The sequence below is a fragment of the Symphalangus syndactylus genome, chromosome 15 (assembly GCF_028878055.3).
Source record: "Symphalangus syndactylus isolate Jambi chromosome 15, NHGRI_mSymSyn1-v2.1_pri, whole genome shotgun sequence".
NCBI classification, from domain to species: Eukaryota; Metazoa; Chordata; class Mammalia; order Primates; family Hylobatidae; genus Symphalangus; species Symphalangus syndactylus.
The window spans coordinates 69,959,309-69,977,660 of NC_072437.2; the positions used below are offsets into that span (position 1 = coordinate 69,959,309).

At 40.8% G+C, this 18,352-nt stretch overlaps 1 protein-coding gene across 7 annotated transcripts in view; it reads left to right on the forward strand.

Annotated features, from left to right (window-relative positions):
• MIPEP (mitochondrial intermediate peptidase) overlaps positions 1 to 18,352 on the forward strand; it is a 170,961-nt gene that overhangs the window by 44,911 nt on the left and 107,698 nt on the right. For 5 of the 7 annotated variants that reach the window (XR_008651193.2, XR_008651194.2, XM_063618839.1 and 2 more), the window contains exons 11-14: positions 4,244 to 4,397; positions 6,181 to 6,258; positions 8,146 to 8,350; positions 9,554 to 9,663. Coding sequence is in view for 4 of the 7 variants with exons in the window: in XM_063618839.1 (XP_063474909.1) it covers positions 4,244 to 4,397; positions 6,181 to 6,258; positions 8,146 to 8,350; positions 9,554 to 9,663 (547 nt within the window). In the remaining 3 variants the exon portion in view is untranslated. Of the gene's footprint in view, positions 1 to 4,243; positions 4,398 to 6,180; positions 6,259 to 8,145; positions 8,351 to 9,553; positions 9,664 to 15,671; positions 16,014 to 18,352 lie in introns of those variants that run through there. The other 2 variants (XR_010115939.1, XM_055244080.2) reach the window with 2 other exon arrangements.

The following is an 18,352-nucleotide window of genomic DNA, read 5'->3' on the forward strand; positions in this document are numbered from 1 at the left end:
GTATTTCTTTTCCATAAAAATAAATGTCATATGTTCATTATAATCTTAAGAAGGGTACAATTTTAATATGTAAAGTTTCTTTTTATTCTCCTTTATTTTTGTGTTTTTATTATCTGGCAACAAAAAAATGAATTGCTTTTTATAACCAATTATAGCTTAAACTTTCTTGCCTTGGTAGTAGGTTCTGTGGGAGGTTTCTACTCTGGTGAGTTGTGATTCTCTATGGCTGCCTGCCTATCTTTCCAGTTTTGGGGGCAGCAGTTTGCTCTGTGGCCTTGATTCTCTGCTGAATCTAAGAAGATTCTTGATTTTCAGCTTGTTTAGCTTCCTGCTTGTTAGGATGGAGTGGTGACTTTCAACCTCCTCATGTGCAGGAGGGGAAACCTCAAGCCTGGACCACTTCCTTTTATAATTTATTTTCTCCCCTCTTTCCATGTACTCCTTTCTCTCAGTTCTTTAGTACCTCTGAACTGTTCTGTGCCTTCTTTCCCAACCCTCCCTCTGGTAGTTCAGGGGTCTGCCCTTTACCCTCTTCTATGCCTGCATCGCCCTTCCCTAATGGCCCTGTCTCCCTCTGTGGCTCTGATATCCGGACAGTGAAGTCTCCTTGTTCTCCTTAGCTTTGGGTCCTGAGTGGCATCTCATGGGCACTTCACAGTCGGTGTCTCCAAAATGGAGTTTATTTTCTGTGAGCCCTCCATCCTCCTTCCATCACTGCACTTCACCCTCCTTTCTTCTCCCACAAACACACCCAGATTCCCCTCTTCCTTTTTTTGTGTTCATTGTGCTGGCTGATTCAGTGACTCTACCATCCACTTATTTGTCCAAGCCAGAAACCTGAGTGTTATTCTAAATTGTTCTGTCTTTCTCATCACCCTCCAAATCCAGTCACTCACACAGTCCTGAGACCTTTGCATCTCAAAGGAAAAACACATTCATCCCTGACCCCACTGCCCTCTGTCAGAGTTCACCCTCTGAAGCCTGGAAGTCTATCCTCCTGTCAGCCCTCCCTGCCTCCTGCATTCCACCCTCCATGTTGTCCACTGTGCAGCATTCCAGAAAACATCAGATGCTCCCCTATGGCCTACAGAAGCTGTCTCCCAAATGGCATCTGTAAGCAATTCATTGAGAGTGTAGTCATAAAATATTAGAAATTCTATGTATATTTATTTTTCTTTATCTCAACTTATAAAAATGTCTGCTTTTCTTTTTGCAATGTGATAAAACAATACCACATGCATATACTTTATGAATGTACTTATAGAAGGTTGAATACTCAAAAGTTATTTTAGTATGCATTGGTGAGGAAGCTTGGAGGCCATGGCCTATGGTGCATGGTCCCAGTTCCTCAGCTTAGTGGACCAGGCCCTCTGTTTTCTGACCCCTGCCTGCCTTTTCCAGACTCCACTCCCATTCTTTCTGCATTTATCCCTGCATTGGTAACTGCTTCATCTTTAACCACATCCTTTCTAGAAGTTACCAGGCTATTTTATGCCATCATACTTTAGTTACACCGTCACTTCTGCCCAGAATTCCTATTATTATTCCCATTTTCCATTCCTTATCCCAGCCCTGCCTTGCAAAGTCTGATTCCTTTTTTTTTTTTTTTTTTTTTTGAGATGGAGAGTCTTTGTTCTGTCGCCCAGGCTGGAGTGCAGTGGCACAATCACAGCTCACTCAACCTCCGCCTCCTGGATTCAAGCAATTCTCTGCCTCAGCCTCCCGAGTAGCTGGGATTACAGGCACCCGCCACCACACCCGGCTAATTTTTGTACTTTTAGTAGAGACGGGGTTTCACCATGTTGGCCAGACTGGTCTTGAACTCCTGACCTCGTGACCCACCCACCTCAGCCTTCCAAAGTGCTGGGATTATAGGCGTGAGCCACAGCACCCGGCCGATTCTTTCTTGATTCCTATCCGAGAAGCTTTCCCTTGTAGGTTCCAGCCCCACAGGGTCGGTTGGTCTCTCCCCGTGTGCGGCGACGAGAGAGTGTAGAAATAAAGACACAAGACAGAGATAAAAGAAAAGGCAGCTGGGCCGGGGGGCCACTACCACCAATGCGCAGAGACCAGTAGTGGCCCCGAATGTCTGGCGGTGCTGTTTTTTATTGGATACAAAGCAAAAGGGGCAGGGTGAAGAGTGTGAGTCATCTCCAATGATAGGTAAGGTCACATGGGTCATGTGTCCACTGGACAGGGGGCCCTTCCCTGCCTGGCAGCCAAGGCAGAGAGAGAGAGGAGACAAAGAGAAAGACAGCTTATGCCATTATTTCTGCATATCAGAGACTATTAGTACTTTCACTAATCTACTACTGCTATCTAGAAGGCAGAGCCAGGTGTACAGGATGGAACATGAAGGCAGACTAGGAGCGTGACCACTGAAGCACAGCATCACAGGGAGACGGTTAGCCTCCGGATAACTGCAGGCAAGCCTGACTGATGTCAGGCCCTCCACAAGAGGTGGAGGAGCAGAGTCTTCTCTAAACTCCCCCGGGGAAAAGGAGACTCCCTTTCCCGGTCTAAGTAACGGGTGTTGTTCCTTGACACTTTTCACTACTGCTAGACCACGGTCCGCCTGGCAACAGGTGTCTTCCCAGACGCTGGCGTCACCGCTAGACCAAGGAGCCCTCTGGTGGCCCTGTTCAAGCATAACAGAAGGCTCGCACTCTGTCTTTTGGTCACTCCTCACTATATCCCCTCAGCTCCTATCTCTGTGTGGCCTGGTTTTTCTTAGGTTATGATTATAGAGCGAGGATTATTATAATATTGGAATAAAGAGTAATTGCTACAAACTAATGATTAATGATGTTCATATATAATCATATCTAAGATCTATATCTGGTATAACTATTCTTGTTTTATATTTTATTATACTGGAACAGCTCGTGTCCTCGGTCTCTTGCCTCGGCGCCGGGGTGGCTTGCCGCCCACATTCCCTAGTGCTACTCTGCACTCCACAAGTAAAGTCATCATGCTCTCCTTTGCCCTCCCATTGTGCAGTCCTCATTGATTCATGCTTCAGCACTGTCTGTTGAGCACCGGCTGTGTGCCCACTGCTCCAGGTCCAGGACACAGTGTAGTTGGTTCACTTCTCTGCCTCTTTCAGCGCCAGCTGCTTAGACACAAAGGCTCTTCATTCTTCTTCTCCAGCACCCCGCAGGTTTGCTGACAGCATGCTTGAGTGAACGAACCAGGGAGCGAGGGCACTGGATCACGAACGTCTCTTTCAACACTAGGATTCCGTTTAATGAAAAATCAGTCAGAAATTAAGGTGTAAATTTGTGGATGTCCATAGGCAAAGTCTCATTTGTTGTGCAATTTATGTTCACTTACTAAACTCATTCATTTATTAGTAACTATGTTTGTATATTTTTATATATAAATTTGTTGTGGGGACTCTTATTTTATGGAACGAAGTGTTATGCAGTTCTAGAATCACAAATAAAGCCAATTGAAAAAAAAATGTATATTTTGGTAATCCCAAAAAGTAGACATATAATGAGAACCTACAATATTCTAGAGCCATTAATTTTGGCTACGGCTATATATTTTGGCTTGACTTAATGATTCAAATGTAAACATTCAAATCACGTATTTTGGATTTGCTTTGGTTTATGTTGGAATATATAGAACAGAAAAAGTTATTTTTGGGTGAAGAATAATTTGCCTTGCTAGTTATGTTGTCCTTAATTTAAGATTTTATCTAACTGTAAAACAGATAAGTTAAGATCTGATTATTTATATTGCAGGCATTTTTTTTCATAAATGAATATTTTACTGGATGAGAACTTTAAATTCACTTAATGTGCCTCAGGATTTTTATTCATTTAATATTTATGTATATAAGTCACAAGTTTCTAGAATATAACTCATAAGGTAAGAGTTACCATTATAACTGAAACTGATCATATTTGCATGTAAGTATGTACAAGGAATGTATACAGTGAGCAATTGAGACAGTGCTTAATCGGGTTAGTGAAAGAGTAAATAACATGGAAGGGACAAAGGTTAGGGAATGATATATCTACCTTAATTACTGACTTATGACTAACAGTAGTAATAATCTGACTGTCATTCTGAAGAAAACTGTCTGAAAACCCCTCAAAAGATATAAATACACTTTTATGTTTTGAATCCTTCTTTAGCTCCAGTGATCTTAAGTAGTAAATGAAAAGGTAATTGAATTTACCTTCAGAAATTGAAATAAACAAAGATGCTGTTGAACCTCTCTTCCTTCTCTTAGGTATAATATTGAGCCCAGCCTATATTGCCCGTTTTTCTCTCTTGGAGCATGCATGGAAGGCCTGAATATTTTGCTTAACAGACTGTTGGGGATTTCATTATATGCAGAGCAGCCTGCAAAAGGAGAGGTGTGGAGCGAAGATGTCCGAAAACTGGTGAGCTCCTGCTCAGCCTGCAGTTGCATGCGTTAGCCTTTCGGTTGGGGAGCTGAGTCAACAGCAGTTTCAGGTTTATATACCTTTGCCCTGATTGAGTGTGTCCCCTGCCTTATTTCTGCTTCACAAAAAAAAATCCAAATTGCACTTTTGATTTAAGACACCGTATAAAGGATCCAAACATAAAACAGCAGAGTTTTCTAAAAAAGTGTTTTGGAACTTGATAGAAGGTTGAATATCTATGCACCTTCATATATCCACAAATTCTATTTATAGGAAAATAGCCGGGCGTGGTGGCGGGCGCCTGTAGTCCCAGCTACTCAGAGAGGCTGAGGCAGGAGAATGGCGTGAACCCAGGAGGCGGAGCTTGCAGTGAGCCGAGATTGCGCCACTGCACTCCAGCCTGGGCGACAGAGCGAGACTCCGTCTCAAAAAAAAAAAAAAAAAAAAAAAGAAAATTGTCATTTACTTTGTATATACCTTCAGTGCTGTGTGTCCATTTTGGTTAATTCCCAGATCCATTGGATAAGTGACCTTTTTTCTTTCCAACCCCTATCCCATGTTGTAGGGACTTATATTTGCATCAGCTATTAACTTACGTCCTGTGTTCTGATTTATTTAACTTCTTTGGTAATAACTTCAAGCCTAGCAATCATCTTTCTCCTGTGAAGGCCCACTTTATATGAGGCATGAATATTTTAAATTTTTCCTCATAGGATTTGAGGCTTTGTTGACCTATGTTTGTCACTGAGGCTTTGTATTATTTTGTTGTTTGATTTTTGCTAGCATGCTTACCACACTGCTTTCTTCACTATGTTTTAAGAAATGTAAACAATCTCACTGTCTCTCGGCCACGTCTTGTGAGTGGAGAGTAGGTGTGGTGGTGGGATTGAAAGGAGAGTCAGGGTGGGAGGACGTTCATCACTGCATTGATTTACTTCACTATCTGTATTACAAACTTCCAAAAAAGATAGAGATTGATAAAATGCTGAGATATAATAAAAAGAAAAATTTATAAGAGGAGACTGAGGGGACAAAATGCAGGTGATGAAGAGGTTTCCCCAGAACTGCAGAATGTGCACTCCACCGGGGTCCAGCACTGTTGTCAGTGGCGTTCACTTCTGTATCCCCAGTGTCTTGAAGAGTTCCTGGCACCAAGTAGGTGCTTAATAGATGTTTGATGAACAATAAATATATACTTGCAGGTAATTTTAAAGCACAAAATCGGGGTTCTCTTTGATGGAATCATTAAATTCTGAAAGAACAAAGAAGGCAAGATGGAGAGTAGTGGTTGAGTCTCTCTTATAAGCTATGTCTCTTGGAGAGGGGATAGATAGTAATATTGCTGATTTTTAACTCAAGCTGGGAGCTGCGTTGTGGTGTTTTCAAATTCAAGGGTTATAATTTGCTTGGGCATATATCACGACATTTCAGGATTTGAAGGAAAAATAATTTTGCTCCTAAAATTGTGCAGCCAGCACTTCTTCCCAGCTCTTGTGGGTGGTTGGTAAAGGTATTGTGGAGGACAGGCAGTCAGGACAGAAGGCCCGCATGAGGAGGATTTCCTCTCCTGGACACAGAATTCCAAAGCCAGAATCATTCAAGAGATGGCGCAGAAGAGGATGCGGGGAAAAGAGAATCTATCTCGAGATAATGTGGGATGTGGAATGTAATTAAAATGTCTGTGTGTGGCTGTGGGTGTTTAATATGTAGATTCTTGTGTTAGGGATTTTAGAGAATCAGCTGGCCTCATTTACCACCAGATTTAAATTTTTTTTTCTAGGCTGTCGTTCATGAATCTGAAGGATTGTTGGGGTACATTTACTGTGATTTTTTTCAGCGAGCAGACAAACCACATCAGGTGATCCTTTCTTTATAAACTGGTCTCTAGAACTGATCAGCATTTCATTTGTATTGATGTGAACTTTGTATCATTTTTTAAATTCCATGATATTTAAAAGTTATTAATGATGGTTACCAAATATATACATTTGAAATTAAGATAGAATTTTAAAATTAAAAAGTTTATGGAAATAATTACATCAGTCTGTATTTGTCACTTTTATCTGGGTCATGGTATTAATTATAGCAATAATGACAACTGACATTTTATTAATCCTTATTTGTGCCAACCAGTGCACTGAGTCTGTTATACACATCAACCTTTTAATGTTCACCTCACCTTTTTGACTAGTTACTCACATTATGAGGAAACTGAAGCCATAGAGGTTAAGCTACTTGGCCAGAAGTGCTGGGACTTGAAGGCATACATCCTGAGCAGATCTCCAACTTTTAACTCTTTTCCATATTTGACAATGAACCTATTCTAAAACTGCAGAAGATATTCCATGTGGAAACCTTACCAACCACCAAGTAGCTCCTTATGTGGAAGACTTGAGGCAGCTCATCTCCTTTTCTTTAGTGTTGGCCGACTTTGACAGCCTGTCAGCTTTAGCAGTTTCATGTAGCTTGATGGGAAATGTCAAGAGTTTAGGTTGTAAGTTATAACAGAAATAATGTACCTTATGTTTGAATAGTGATTCACAATTTCCAAAGCACAGATTTTAACAGATGTGAGCTTACAAATTCTGGACAGCCACTGTGGGATTTGACAAGGAAGCATTTTAGAGATGAGGCTTTCCGAAGCAAATTATTTTCCAAGATGATTTGGCTAGTAGGTGTGAAAGGTAGGAACAGGGTGCAGGTCACCAGACTCTGAGGCCAGTGTTCTTCCTCTTTGCTTAAATGGGTGGGTGGTGGAGACTCAACTTTAGTGATTAGGAGCCCTGGCTCCTAATAGTCAGCCTGGGTTCAGATCCAAGGTGTGGCAATTCTAGCTAGATGTCCTTGGACATGTTATTTAATAATCCTAAGACTAGTTTTAGTTTTATCATCTCAAAAGTGAGATACCTGCTACATAGGGTTGTTGTGGAGAATAAGTGATAACAGTGTATGTGAGTCTCAGTGTAGTGCGTGTTTCAGAGTAGGTTATTCTGGATCCAGATCCCTTGCTAGTTTAGATCCCATCTTGTTCAAGTGATAAAAGTCAAGAGAGGCTGGGCGCGGTGGCTCATGCCTGTAATCCCAGAACTTTAGGAGGCCAAGGCTGGCAGATCACTTCAGCCCAGCAGTTCAAGACCAGCCCCGGCAACATAGTAAGACTCCGTCTGTACAAAAAAAAAATCTAAAAATTTAGCTGGGTGTGGTGGAGCACACCTGTAGTCCCAGCCAATCAATAGGCCGAAGCAGGAAGATGGCTTGAGCCCGGGAGTCCAGGCTGCGGTGAACTGTGATCACAACACTGCAGTCCAGCTTGGGCAACAGAGCGAGACCCTGTCTTAAAAAAAAGAAAAAAAAAGCAGCCAAGAGACATGGAAAGTACCTACTAGTTCATTATCTGACACATAGTAGGGACTCAGAATAAATGTTAATGTCCCTTCCTAAGCTCTTCGCTGACTTTGTTTCCAGCATCTGGCACAGCATCATTTCAATGCATGTTTTGGGACCAAAGTAATGAATTAATCCATAGAAACTGAATGTGTTATTGATGTTTTAAAAAAATTAAAATTTTAGCAGAATAAAAAATGTCAAGAAAAGGTGTATATATGTAAATAGATAGAATAAGAATATAATTAAGTTAAAGTTTGCACTCACACGTTTTTGGTGAAATTTTATATTCATTAAGACTGTTTTACTCTTCACATTACCGAATACTTTCTTTTCCTTTTATGTTTTCTGATTCTTAAAGGATTGCCATTTCACTATCCGTGGAGGCCGACTAAAGGAAGATGGAGACTATCAACTCCCAGTTGTAGTTCTTATGCTGAATCTTCCCAGTTCCTCAAAGAGTTCTCCAACTTTGCTAACTCCTGGCATGATGGAAAATCTTTTCCATGAAATGGGACATGCCATGCATTCAATGCTAGGACGTACTCGTTACCAACACGTCACTGGTGAGCCATGAGGAGGGCTTTTATTTACTACAATCTTTTACAAACATACATTTTCTTTTAAATTGGGAAAGGGGCTTTTTATTTGGAAAATGTGATCATTTTACCGTGTCCTGTGGTCTTTATCTCAGATTGCCTCATCCTACCCTCCCCATGGTTGTGCAGCCTGATCTTCCATGCTTTTTTCCATGCTTGCTAACAGCTTTCACCAGGGAATAATCTCAGTTGTCTTTCAAGTTTGTCCCTTTTTACATTTTACAGTGTTTTATATTGAATTTAAGTTTGTGGCTATGTGTGTGTGAATAAAAAGGTATCTCCTTAATACCTACCACAGAGTTAATAAGTAAGTGAATGAATGGTCTCTCTTTATATTCAAAATCAGAAAACAAAATAAAGCATGCTTAAAAAGTATGATGAAGTCCTTTTAATTTTTCATATACTTTCCCCTGTATAAAATCATAGTTCTGCTTTGTAGTTTTTATGCTGCTATGTGGCTATATTTTGTGATATTACAGACTTTCCTCTTTGTTGTCTTATCCTTAAGTCTTAAGCTCCCTATCACATATGGTCAGCATTAGCCCACTAGTGAATTGTTGGCATCCAGCATTTGTTAACTAACTTTACACACAGTATTTTGGACAAGGAGAAGGTATTGAAAAGACTGTAGGTGGGCTGAACAGAATCATTAAATGTCATCTAAATTTCTCACAGGATTTGTTACTTTAAGTAATTTTGAGTTTAAAATATTTCTTTTCCTCACTGAGAATTGACTTTGTTACAAAAAGCAATAAATGGATAAAATAAAGTACTTGTAAAACAAAGGAAGGATAAAAGTATTAGGTAATGGAATTTAGTGAATTAAATACAAACACTATATTAATATTAGAAATGTTTTAATTTGTTTCATGTATAGCCAGCATAGCTGAAGACAGGTTTGTTTGTAAAAGGTGTGAGCCATTGCTTTATAAGGTGTTTTAGCAGCTGTGCAAATATTTTGTTTTAATTTTGATATAAAGGAAAATATATAGGATTATAATAAACTTTTCTGCAAATATGTACAATAAATTTATAGAAGAAAAATATTGATTTAATGAATTAAAACTTACAGTTCATCAGAAGTACAAATAAAAGTTTTAAAGGGTACATAAAAAGTAAGATAAATATATTGATTTGATTCATGCCAACTTTTTTTTTTTCTTGTTTTAGGGACCAGGTGCCCTACTGATTTTGCTGAGGTTCCTTCTATTCTGATGGAGTACTTTGCAAATGATTATCGAGTAGTTAACCAATTTGCCAGACATTATCAGACTGGACAGGTAGGAACAGTAATATTGTCATCTTGTCCTTTGGGTTGTGATAGTTGGCGTTTATGACATCCTGGATAAATTGAACTCTTCTTGCTTTTCAGAACTCACCCTCTGTTAGTAACAAACCTTTTATTGCTTCTTTTTTTCCTGATTCCCTGTCTTTTCTTTTGCCAGCCTATTAAATCATAGTCCTAGCATATAGTCATGTGTTGAAAAATAGCTTCCCTTTATTATATGCCTGGTAATCTACCCTTTAGTCCTCATAACCACCCCATAAGGAAAGCACTTTATCCCCATTTTCCAGATGAAGAAACAAGCTCTGTAGCAGAATAGGCATTCAAGCCTGTCTCACTTCTAAAAAGCCTTTGCTTCTGAATATTTATTCTCTTGGTCTGAATTTTTATGTTGTCTCATTAAACTGAACCCAATGCCATATTTTGCCAGTATGCTTAGCATCTCTGTGATGTTTAGTCTGAAAAGTCCTTAATTTTAAGGCTTAAATTTCAATGATGCATTATAATATTAAAGATTTTTAAATTAAAATGTGAGGTACCTTACACTAAGTTAGCTGTAAGTTGTCAACATTGTGCTGTTTACTGTCCATGTGTACATTGGAAGATGCATTCTTTCCCTTCCCTCGAATTCTGATTATACTAGAACCGTATTACGTGAGGTGATGTTTTTCCCCCTCAGACTATATGTACCCCCGGTATAAATGTAAATTGTATTCATCTGTGAATCCTTAGCACCTAGAATCAAAAAAAAGCACTGAAAGAAATTAAATGAGGGGACGAATAGAATTAGAAACAGAAGGACCTTAACCACCTTTATTTGTGACTCTTCTTCTGATTATGTCTCCAGATGTGTAATATTATTTGGTCATTTCTTTTTTTTTTTTTTGGACTAGATTTTATCTGTAGAATAATCAGTGATCTTCTGGCTGGCACAGTGGCTCATGCCTGTAATCCCAGCACTTTGGGAGGCTGAGGCAGGTGGATCACTTGAGCTTGGGAGTTGGAGACCAGCCTGGGCTACATTGTGAAACCCTGTCTCTACTAAAAATACAAAAGTTAGCCAGGCGCGGTGGCACATGCCTGCAGTCACAGCTACTCAGGAGGCTGAGGCAGGAGAATCACTTGAACCTGGGAGGCAGAGGTTGCAGTGAGCCGACATTGGGCCACTGCACTCCAGTCTGGGCAACAGAATGAGACTGTTAAAAAAAAAAAAAGAAAGAATAATGAATGATATTCTGGATAAGTAATCTGAGTGACTCTTCAGCATAATATATTTCAGTTATTAAGGTGGCAAATTTGTGATCCAATTAACTACCCATCCATTAATCTACAAAGAATTGTTCTAGGAATTATGTAGACTTGGCCAATAACATAGAGGGGCATACCCTACCACGTGATAGCATAATCCATCTATGGCCATGTATTTTGGGGACTGGGAATGATTAGGAGTTCAGCGATTGCTCCCTGCCTGAGGTGCCTTAGAGCAGAGCCCTGTGCACAGGCAGGGCCACGAGGGCTCTGCGTGGGGGAACTGGGGAGGCTAGGGAGGAGAAGTGCAGGAGGAAGGAGGTCTGGGAAAAAGAGAAGTGGCATTCGCCAGTCAGCTCTCAGCGTACTCATCTGTTAACACTGAAATACATTTATTGAGGACATAGGACAGAGAGGCCCTTCAGTCGGAAAACACTTACTGAGTTTTAATATTTACCAGTCTGCATTCTCAGCATCCAAGAAACAGCCAAGAATAAGTCAGGCAACATCCCATTGCCCGCGGTCTTAATTCCTAGGGGAACTGAGACAGAGCCTGACTAGGGTGTTGCCTCCCGAAGGCAAAGCCCAGGAGAGGGGAGGAGCAACCTCTAGACTGCTGGGGAGGCCTGCCCAGGAGCTGGGAGCTAAAGGCTGAGGAGGAGTTAGACAGGGAAAAACACAGGCATATGGGTTGGGTCTTCTGCTGCTGGAGCAGCAGCCAGTAAAGGCTTTCAGGCGGGAATCAAATTTTTACTTCAAGAACATCACCCTGGTGTCAGGGAGGAAGCGGATCACAGGGGGTGCGGGTAGAGCCTGAGAGGCTTCCTGGAGAGGCAGGCTCCGGGGGCTTGCCCCCTCTCCCCTCATCCCGGGCGCGCGGCCTCTCTCCACCCACCCTTGCTGGGTGGCCTCAGCCCTGGCGCCCCAGCAACCCGCAGACAAGTTACACGGCTGGTGAAGGGGTCAGGGTGGGAGACGGGACGGCGAAGGGGCATCCTGCTTCCGAGGGTTCCGCAGAGTCAGGCCAAGGGAGGCGCCACTTAGTGTGGGAGACGTGGGGAGCACCAGTGCAGCCAGGAGGGGTTTCTGCGAGTTTGAGTCTGAGGTTTCGGAGGTCGCCGCTGCCAAAGTGAGAGCGCGTGGTGCAGGGCTGGGGAAGGAGGGTCTGGCGGGAGGCGCGAACACAGGGCGTGGGAGGACACACACGCGGGGGTGACGGCACAAGAGGACCAGGAGCCTTGCACAGTAGTCATTTTTTTAAAAGTAAAATCTGTAGTGGAAATTTACCACAAATACAAATGTCAATTTTTTTAATTGCCATTCTACTTATAGAACAACCAGGAGCAAAGAAAGGCTGGAGTCACTGCTCCAAGTGTGATGTAAGGTGCAAAAGGAGAGAGCTTCTCAATGCCTGTATGCTTACTAAATTATTCTGTAAGAAGATGCATGGTTGAACTAGATGCAAGAAAACAAGAGTAAACCCAAAATCTAATCCAAGATAGATGAGATAGGAAGAAAGCACTAAGCTGCTTTGAATTAATTCAAGTTTCAGACACAGAAGACGGATCCAGTGCCCTTAAGGGACTTACAGACATAGTCTCTAAAGAATCTAAAATTTTGTGATTCTCATGGAGAATGGAAAGCGTGCCCAAAGGCAAGAGACATGTAAATGCTTTGAGCTTCACAAGGGCTTGCCTCTTCTTGTCGCTAATGAAGGCACCAAGGAGGTTTATTTTATTTATTTATTTTTAATTTTGAGTGCAGTCCTAGCCTTAAGGATAAGAAGTTAATTCTCTAAAATCCAAGTCTTTGTAAATAAATGGCATTTAATCTCACAAGGAAGAAATAACAGGGTTGCATGTTTATGCCTAATTTTCTATCCTGCTGCCTTTCAGGAAAGGATTTTTTTTAACATTACGAAATATATTCCAGAGAGGTCTCAGGTAGAGGATAATCAGTGACTTATTAACACCTACAAGTATTTTATCAGAACTATATCATAGCACAGCCAATGAATTCCTTGTGGTGGAAGAATTAGAAGTATGCTTATCAGATTTGCAGGTGCCATGCAGCTGTCAGAGATAGCAAATACCAGAGGTGCTCATTCAAGATTCAGAACATCTTGACAAGCTACAACATCAAAGCCAAAGTACAATTTATTGTAAATTAATCTTAAAATCAATACCACAGGTATAGAAGGAGTACAAACTTGGTTGCAGTTCAGGTGTTTAGACATAATAAACTTAACATTGGATCAACAGTCTGATGGGTTTTCCCATAAATCTCCTTCAATTTTAGGCTACCTTAGTGGAGCTGTGGTGCCTAAGGACCCAGAGGTCATTGTTTCTCTTCTCAGTGCTTGTAGATTTTGACCTTCGGCATAACTTCTTCACCGTTGCTCCAAATTAGCACAGAATTATATATAGGTGGCCTCATTCTCCTGGAAGCATGATTCTTATCCTTCCTAAACCTTTCTAAGCTGCAACTTTCTTTTTTTTTTTTAATGTTTTGATCATTCTCTGAAAGTGGGATCCCCTTGTTATTTACCTATTTATATTTAATAGCTATATTAGTCTGTTCTCTATTCCTTATAAGAGAATACCTGAAAATGGATAATTTCTGAAGAAAAGGAATCTGTTTTTTACAGTTATTGAGGCGGAGAAGTCCAAGGTCAAGGGGCCGAATCTGATGAGCGCTTTCCTACTGGTGGGGACTCTGCGGAGTCCCAAGGTGGTGCAGGGCCTCACATGGTGAGGGGGCTGAGTGTGCTCACATGCTAGCTCAGATCTCTCTTCCTCTTCTTATAAAGCCACCAGTCCCACTCCCATGATAATCTCTTAATCCATTATAATCAATGGATGAATTAATCCATTTATGAGGGCAGAGCCCTCATGACCCAGTGATCTCTCAATACTGCCCCATTGGGGCTTAAATTTCAACATGGGTTTTGGAGGGGACAGATACTCAAGCTGTAGCAGTGGCGTAGTGTGCTCTCTCCCCAAATCTGTCATAAAATCACAGTGGCTCTTTACAAATATTGGGTTCTTAGATTCAAGGAAAGAAGACAGTCTAAGCCCCTATACCCAGCATTGAAAATGCTAAGCACCTTCACTGTGCAGTCTAATAGCCTGCCCCTTGACCTCTGCTGTGGTTAGAATATGGTTTGCTCCACCAAAACTTATGTTAAGACTTGGTCCCCAACGTGGTGGTATTGGTAGGTGGTGCATTTGAGATGTGATTAGGTCCTTTAGATGGAGTAATATCTCTCTCTGGAGGCTGGGTTCTCTCTGGAATGGATTAGTTCTCATGGGAACAGATCAGTTCCCACAAGAGCAGGTTGTTATGAAGCCAGGTTGCCTCTTGTGTTTTGCCCTTTACATATGCACCAGGTTCCCCTTCCACTTCTCTGCCATGCTTTGATGCAGCACGAGGCTCTCACCAGAAGCTGCCAGATGCGTTGCCCAGTCTTGAAGTTCCTAGCCTACAGAATTGTAAGCTACGTAAGCTTCTGTTCTTTATAATTTACCCAGTCTCAGATATTCTGTTATGGCAACACAAAATGCAGTAAGGCAATTCCTGTCCCCACCACCCCGCCCCACCCCCGTGGGGAAACTAGGCTGTCCCTGACGCCCAGATCATTTGGGTACTCAGAGTTTTCCTCTTCTTTCTCTCACTGTCCCCAGATCCTGATTCCTAATGGAGGCAGGATCTATTTGTCTGTGCCCTAGATTTGCAATTTCTTCACATCAGGTTTTAGGTAAATTTCTGAAAACGAGAAAAAGCCCAATACTTTTACCTTTCCTTTGCATTTCTAAGGTTCTGTTCCCATCCCACTTTCTCAGACTGAATTTTCCCCAGGTGTGTGACTATATGTGTCCTAATTGACTTAGCCCAGCCCCTGAGTAGTCCAGATGCTTGGTTGCCCACCCTTTCCCTTGCTCCACAGTAGCTGCCTCTGTTCCCTTTTGTCCTCAATTCCTCAGTTTCCAACTAACTCCTCCACTGCTACAGAAACTGCCACTATCCTCATCTTTACACACAATATCCCTCTGTCCTCAGCATATTGCCTGGAGCTGGGCTGCCAGTCCCAGTGTGTTTGATCAATTTCGGAGGGCCTGTTTTACAGTGATGCTGATGAACTAGAAACCATCCTGAGGGGTGGCTGCTGCTTATTTGTAAAATTGGAAGCCACTTCACATTAGGAGGGGTTTAAGAAAAGACATTTTTAGACTAGAAAAATGAAACTCAAGTCTTTCATATACTGTTTGAAGGATACCACGTAAAGGAATAAAGTCATTCCAGGACAGAGCAATATTACTAGGAATAGTGGAAGGGAATTATAAGGAGGCTCATTTCAGTTCAGGAGATTCTTCTCATAAATGATTAGAGCAGAAAGAGATGCCTCTCCAAGTAATGAACTTCACTTTTATTTAATATTTAATGTTATAACACAGTATTTGTAGAAAGAACAGCTATGAAGCCATTCTCCAACCTAAGAAGTAAAACATTACTACATGGTCTTCTCTGAACCCATCTCTGCCCCGCTTGCCTCCCAGAGGGAAGCACAGTGCTCAGTTCTTATCATTTTTTGCCACATTATTTATTCCTAAGAAGTGTGGTGTTTAGTTTTGTTTTTGAACTTTACAAAAATCGTATTTTACTGTTTATAATCTTCTGTTATTTAAAAAATATATATTTTATGCCTAAGATCAATCTGTGTTGCATGTAGCTGCAGTATATTTATTTCAATTCCAGATAATACTCCGTCATTTATATACTCATTCTCCTGTCGTGGAGCACACGTGGAGCACACAGTTTCTTCCAGGTTTTTGCTAGTTCATGTGCTACTGCTGTGAACATTTTTATACTTTCTTCTGTATATCCATGTACAAAATTGGAACTGCTGGATTTGTAAGGTGTGCATGTCTTTAAGTTTATGAGGTAATGCCAAATTGTTTTTCAAAATGTTTCTACTAATTTATACTCCTCTCAGCAATGGTTTCTATCGTGCAACATCCTCGTTGACTTTTAATATTGTCAAAAGTTTTAATTTTGCCCATTTTGTGATTATAAAATAAAATGCTATTGTGGTCTTAATTAGCAGCAGTGTTCTCTAATTACTTTTAAGGTTTTTTTATTGTTGTTGTTGTTTTTTTTTTTTTTTTCTGTTTTGTTTTGTCATGTTTAGAGATAAGGTCTTGCTAGGTTGCCCAGGCTGGCCCCTTAAACTCCTGGGTTCAAGCAGTCCTCCTGCCTCAGCCACCCAAGTAGCTGGGACTACAGTCATGTGCCACTACACCTGGCTTATTTTTCATTTTTGTTTTCTGTCAGATGTCTTTTTGTCTCATGCTCATTTTCCTACTTGGAAATTTGTCTTTTTCTTACTAATTTTCAGAAATTCTTGGTAGTTGAAATAATAATCCTTTTTTAGGTGTATGTCTTGTCTCAGTTTATGGCTTGTGTTTTCTTTTTTTTTTATTATTATACTTTAGGTTTTAGGATACATATGCACAATGTGCAGGTTTGTTACATATGTATCCATGTGCCATGTTGTTTTGCTGCACCCATTAACTCGTCATTTAGCATTAGGTATATCTCCTAATGCTGTGCCTCCCCACTCCCCCCACCCCACAACAGTCCCCGGAGTGTGATGTTCCCCTTCCTGTGTCCATGAGTTCTCATTGTTCAGTTCCCACCTATGAGTGAGAACATGCGGTGTTTGGTTTTTTGTCCTTGCAATAGTTTACTGAGAATGATGGTTTCCAGCTTCATCTATGTCCCTACAAAAGACATGAACTCATCATTTTTTATGGCTGCATAGTATTCCATGGTGTATATGTGCCACATTTTCTTAATCCAATCTATCGTTGTTGGACATTTGGGTTGGTTCCAACTCTTTGCTATTGTGAATAGTGCCGCAATAAACATGTGTGCATGTGTCTTTATAGCAGCATGATTTATAGTCCTTTGGGTATATACCCAGTAATGAGATGGCTGGGTCAAATGGTATTTCTAGTTCTAGATCCCTGAGGAATCACCACACTGACTTCCACAATGGTTGAACTAGTTTACAGTCCCACCAACAGTGTAAAAGTGTTCCTATTTCTCCACATCCTCTCCAACACCTGTTGTTTCCTGACTTTTTAATGATGGCCATTCTAACTGGTGTGAGATGGTATCTCACTGTGGTTTTGATTTGCATTTCTCTGATGGCCAGTGATGATGAGCATTTTTTCATATGTTTTTTGGCTGCATAAATGTCTTCTTTTGAGAAGTGTCTGTTCATGTCCTTTGCCCACTTTCTGATGGGGTTGTTTGTTTTTTTCTTGTAAATTTGTTTGAGTTCATTGTAGATTCTAGATATTAGCCCTTTGTCAGATGAGTACATTGCAAAAATTTTCTCCCATTCTGTAGGTTGTCTGTTCACTCTGATGGTAGTTTCTTTTGCTGTGCAGAAGCTCTTTAGTTTAATTAGATCCCATTTGTCAATTTTGGCTTTTGTTGCCATTGCTTTTGGTGTTTTAGACATGAAGTCCTTGCCCACGCCTATGTCCTGAATGGTATTGCCTAGGTTTTCTTGTAGGATTTTAATGGTTTTAGGTCTAACATTTAAGTCTTTAATCCATCTTGAATTAATTTTTGTATAAGGTGTAAGGAAGGGATCCAGTTTCAGCTTTCTACATATGGCTAGCCAGTTTTCCCAGCACCATTTATTAAATAGGGAATCCTTTCCCCATTTGTTTTTGTCAGGTTTGTCAAAGATCAGATAGTTGTAGATATGCGGCATTATTTCTGAGGGCTCTGTTCTGTTCCATTGATCTATGTCTCTGTTGTGGTACCAGTACCATGCTGTTTTGGTTACTGTAGCCTTGTAGTATAGTTTGAAGTCAGGTAGCATGATGCCTCCAGCTTTGGTCTTTTGGCTTAGGATTGACTTGGCGATGCGGGCTCTTTTTTGGTTCCATATGAACTTTAAAGTAGTTTTTTCCAATTCTGTGAAGAAAGTCATTGGTAGCTTGATGGGGATGGCATTGAATTTATAAATTACCTTGGGCAGTATGGCCATTTTCACGATATTGATTCTTCCTACCCATGAGCATGGAATGTTCTTCCATTTGTTTGTATCCTCTTTTATTTCATTGAGCAATGGTTTGTTGTTCTCCTCGAAGAGGTCCTTCACATCCCTTGTAAGTGGGATTCCTAGGTATTTTATTCTCTTTGAAGCAATTGTGAATGGGAGTTCACTCATGATTTGGCTCTCTGTTTGTCTGTGATTGGTGTACAAGAATGCTTGTGATTTTTGTACATTGATTTTGTATCCTGAGACTTTGCTGAAGTTGCTAATCAGCTTAAGGAGATTTTGGGCTGAGACAGTGGGGTTTTCTAGATATACAATCATGTCATCTGCAAACAGGGACAATTTGACTTCCTCTTTT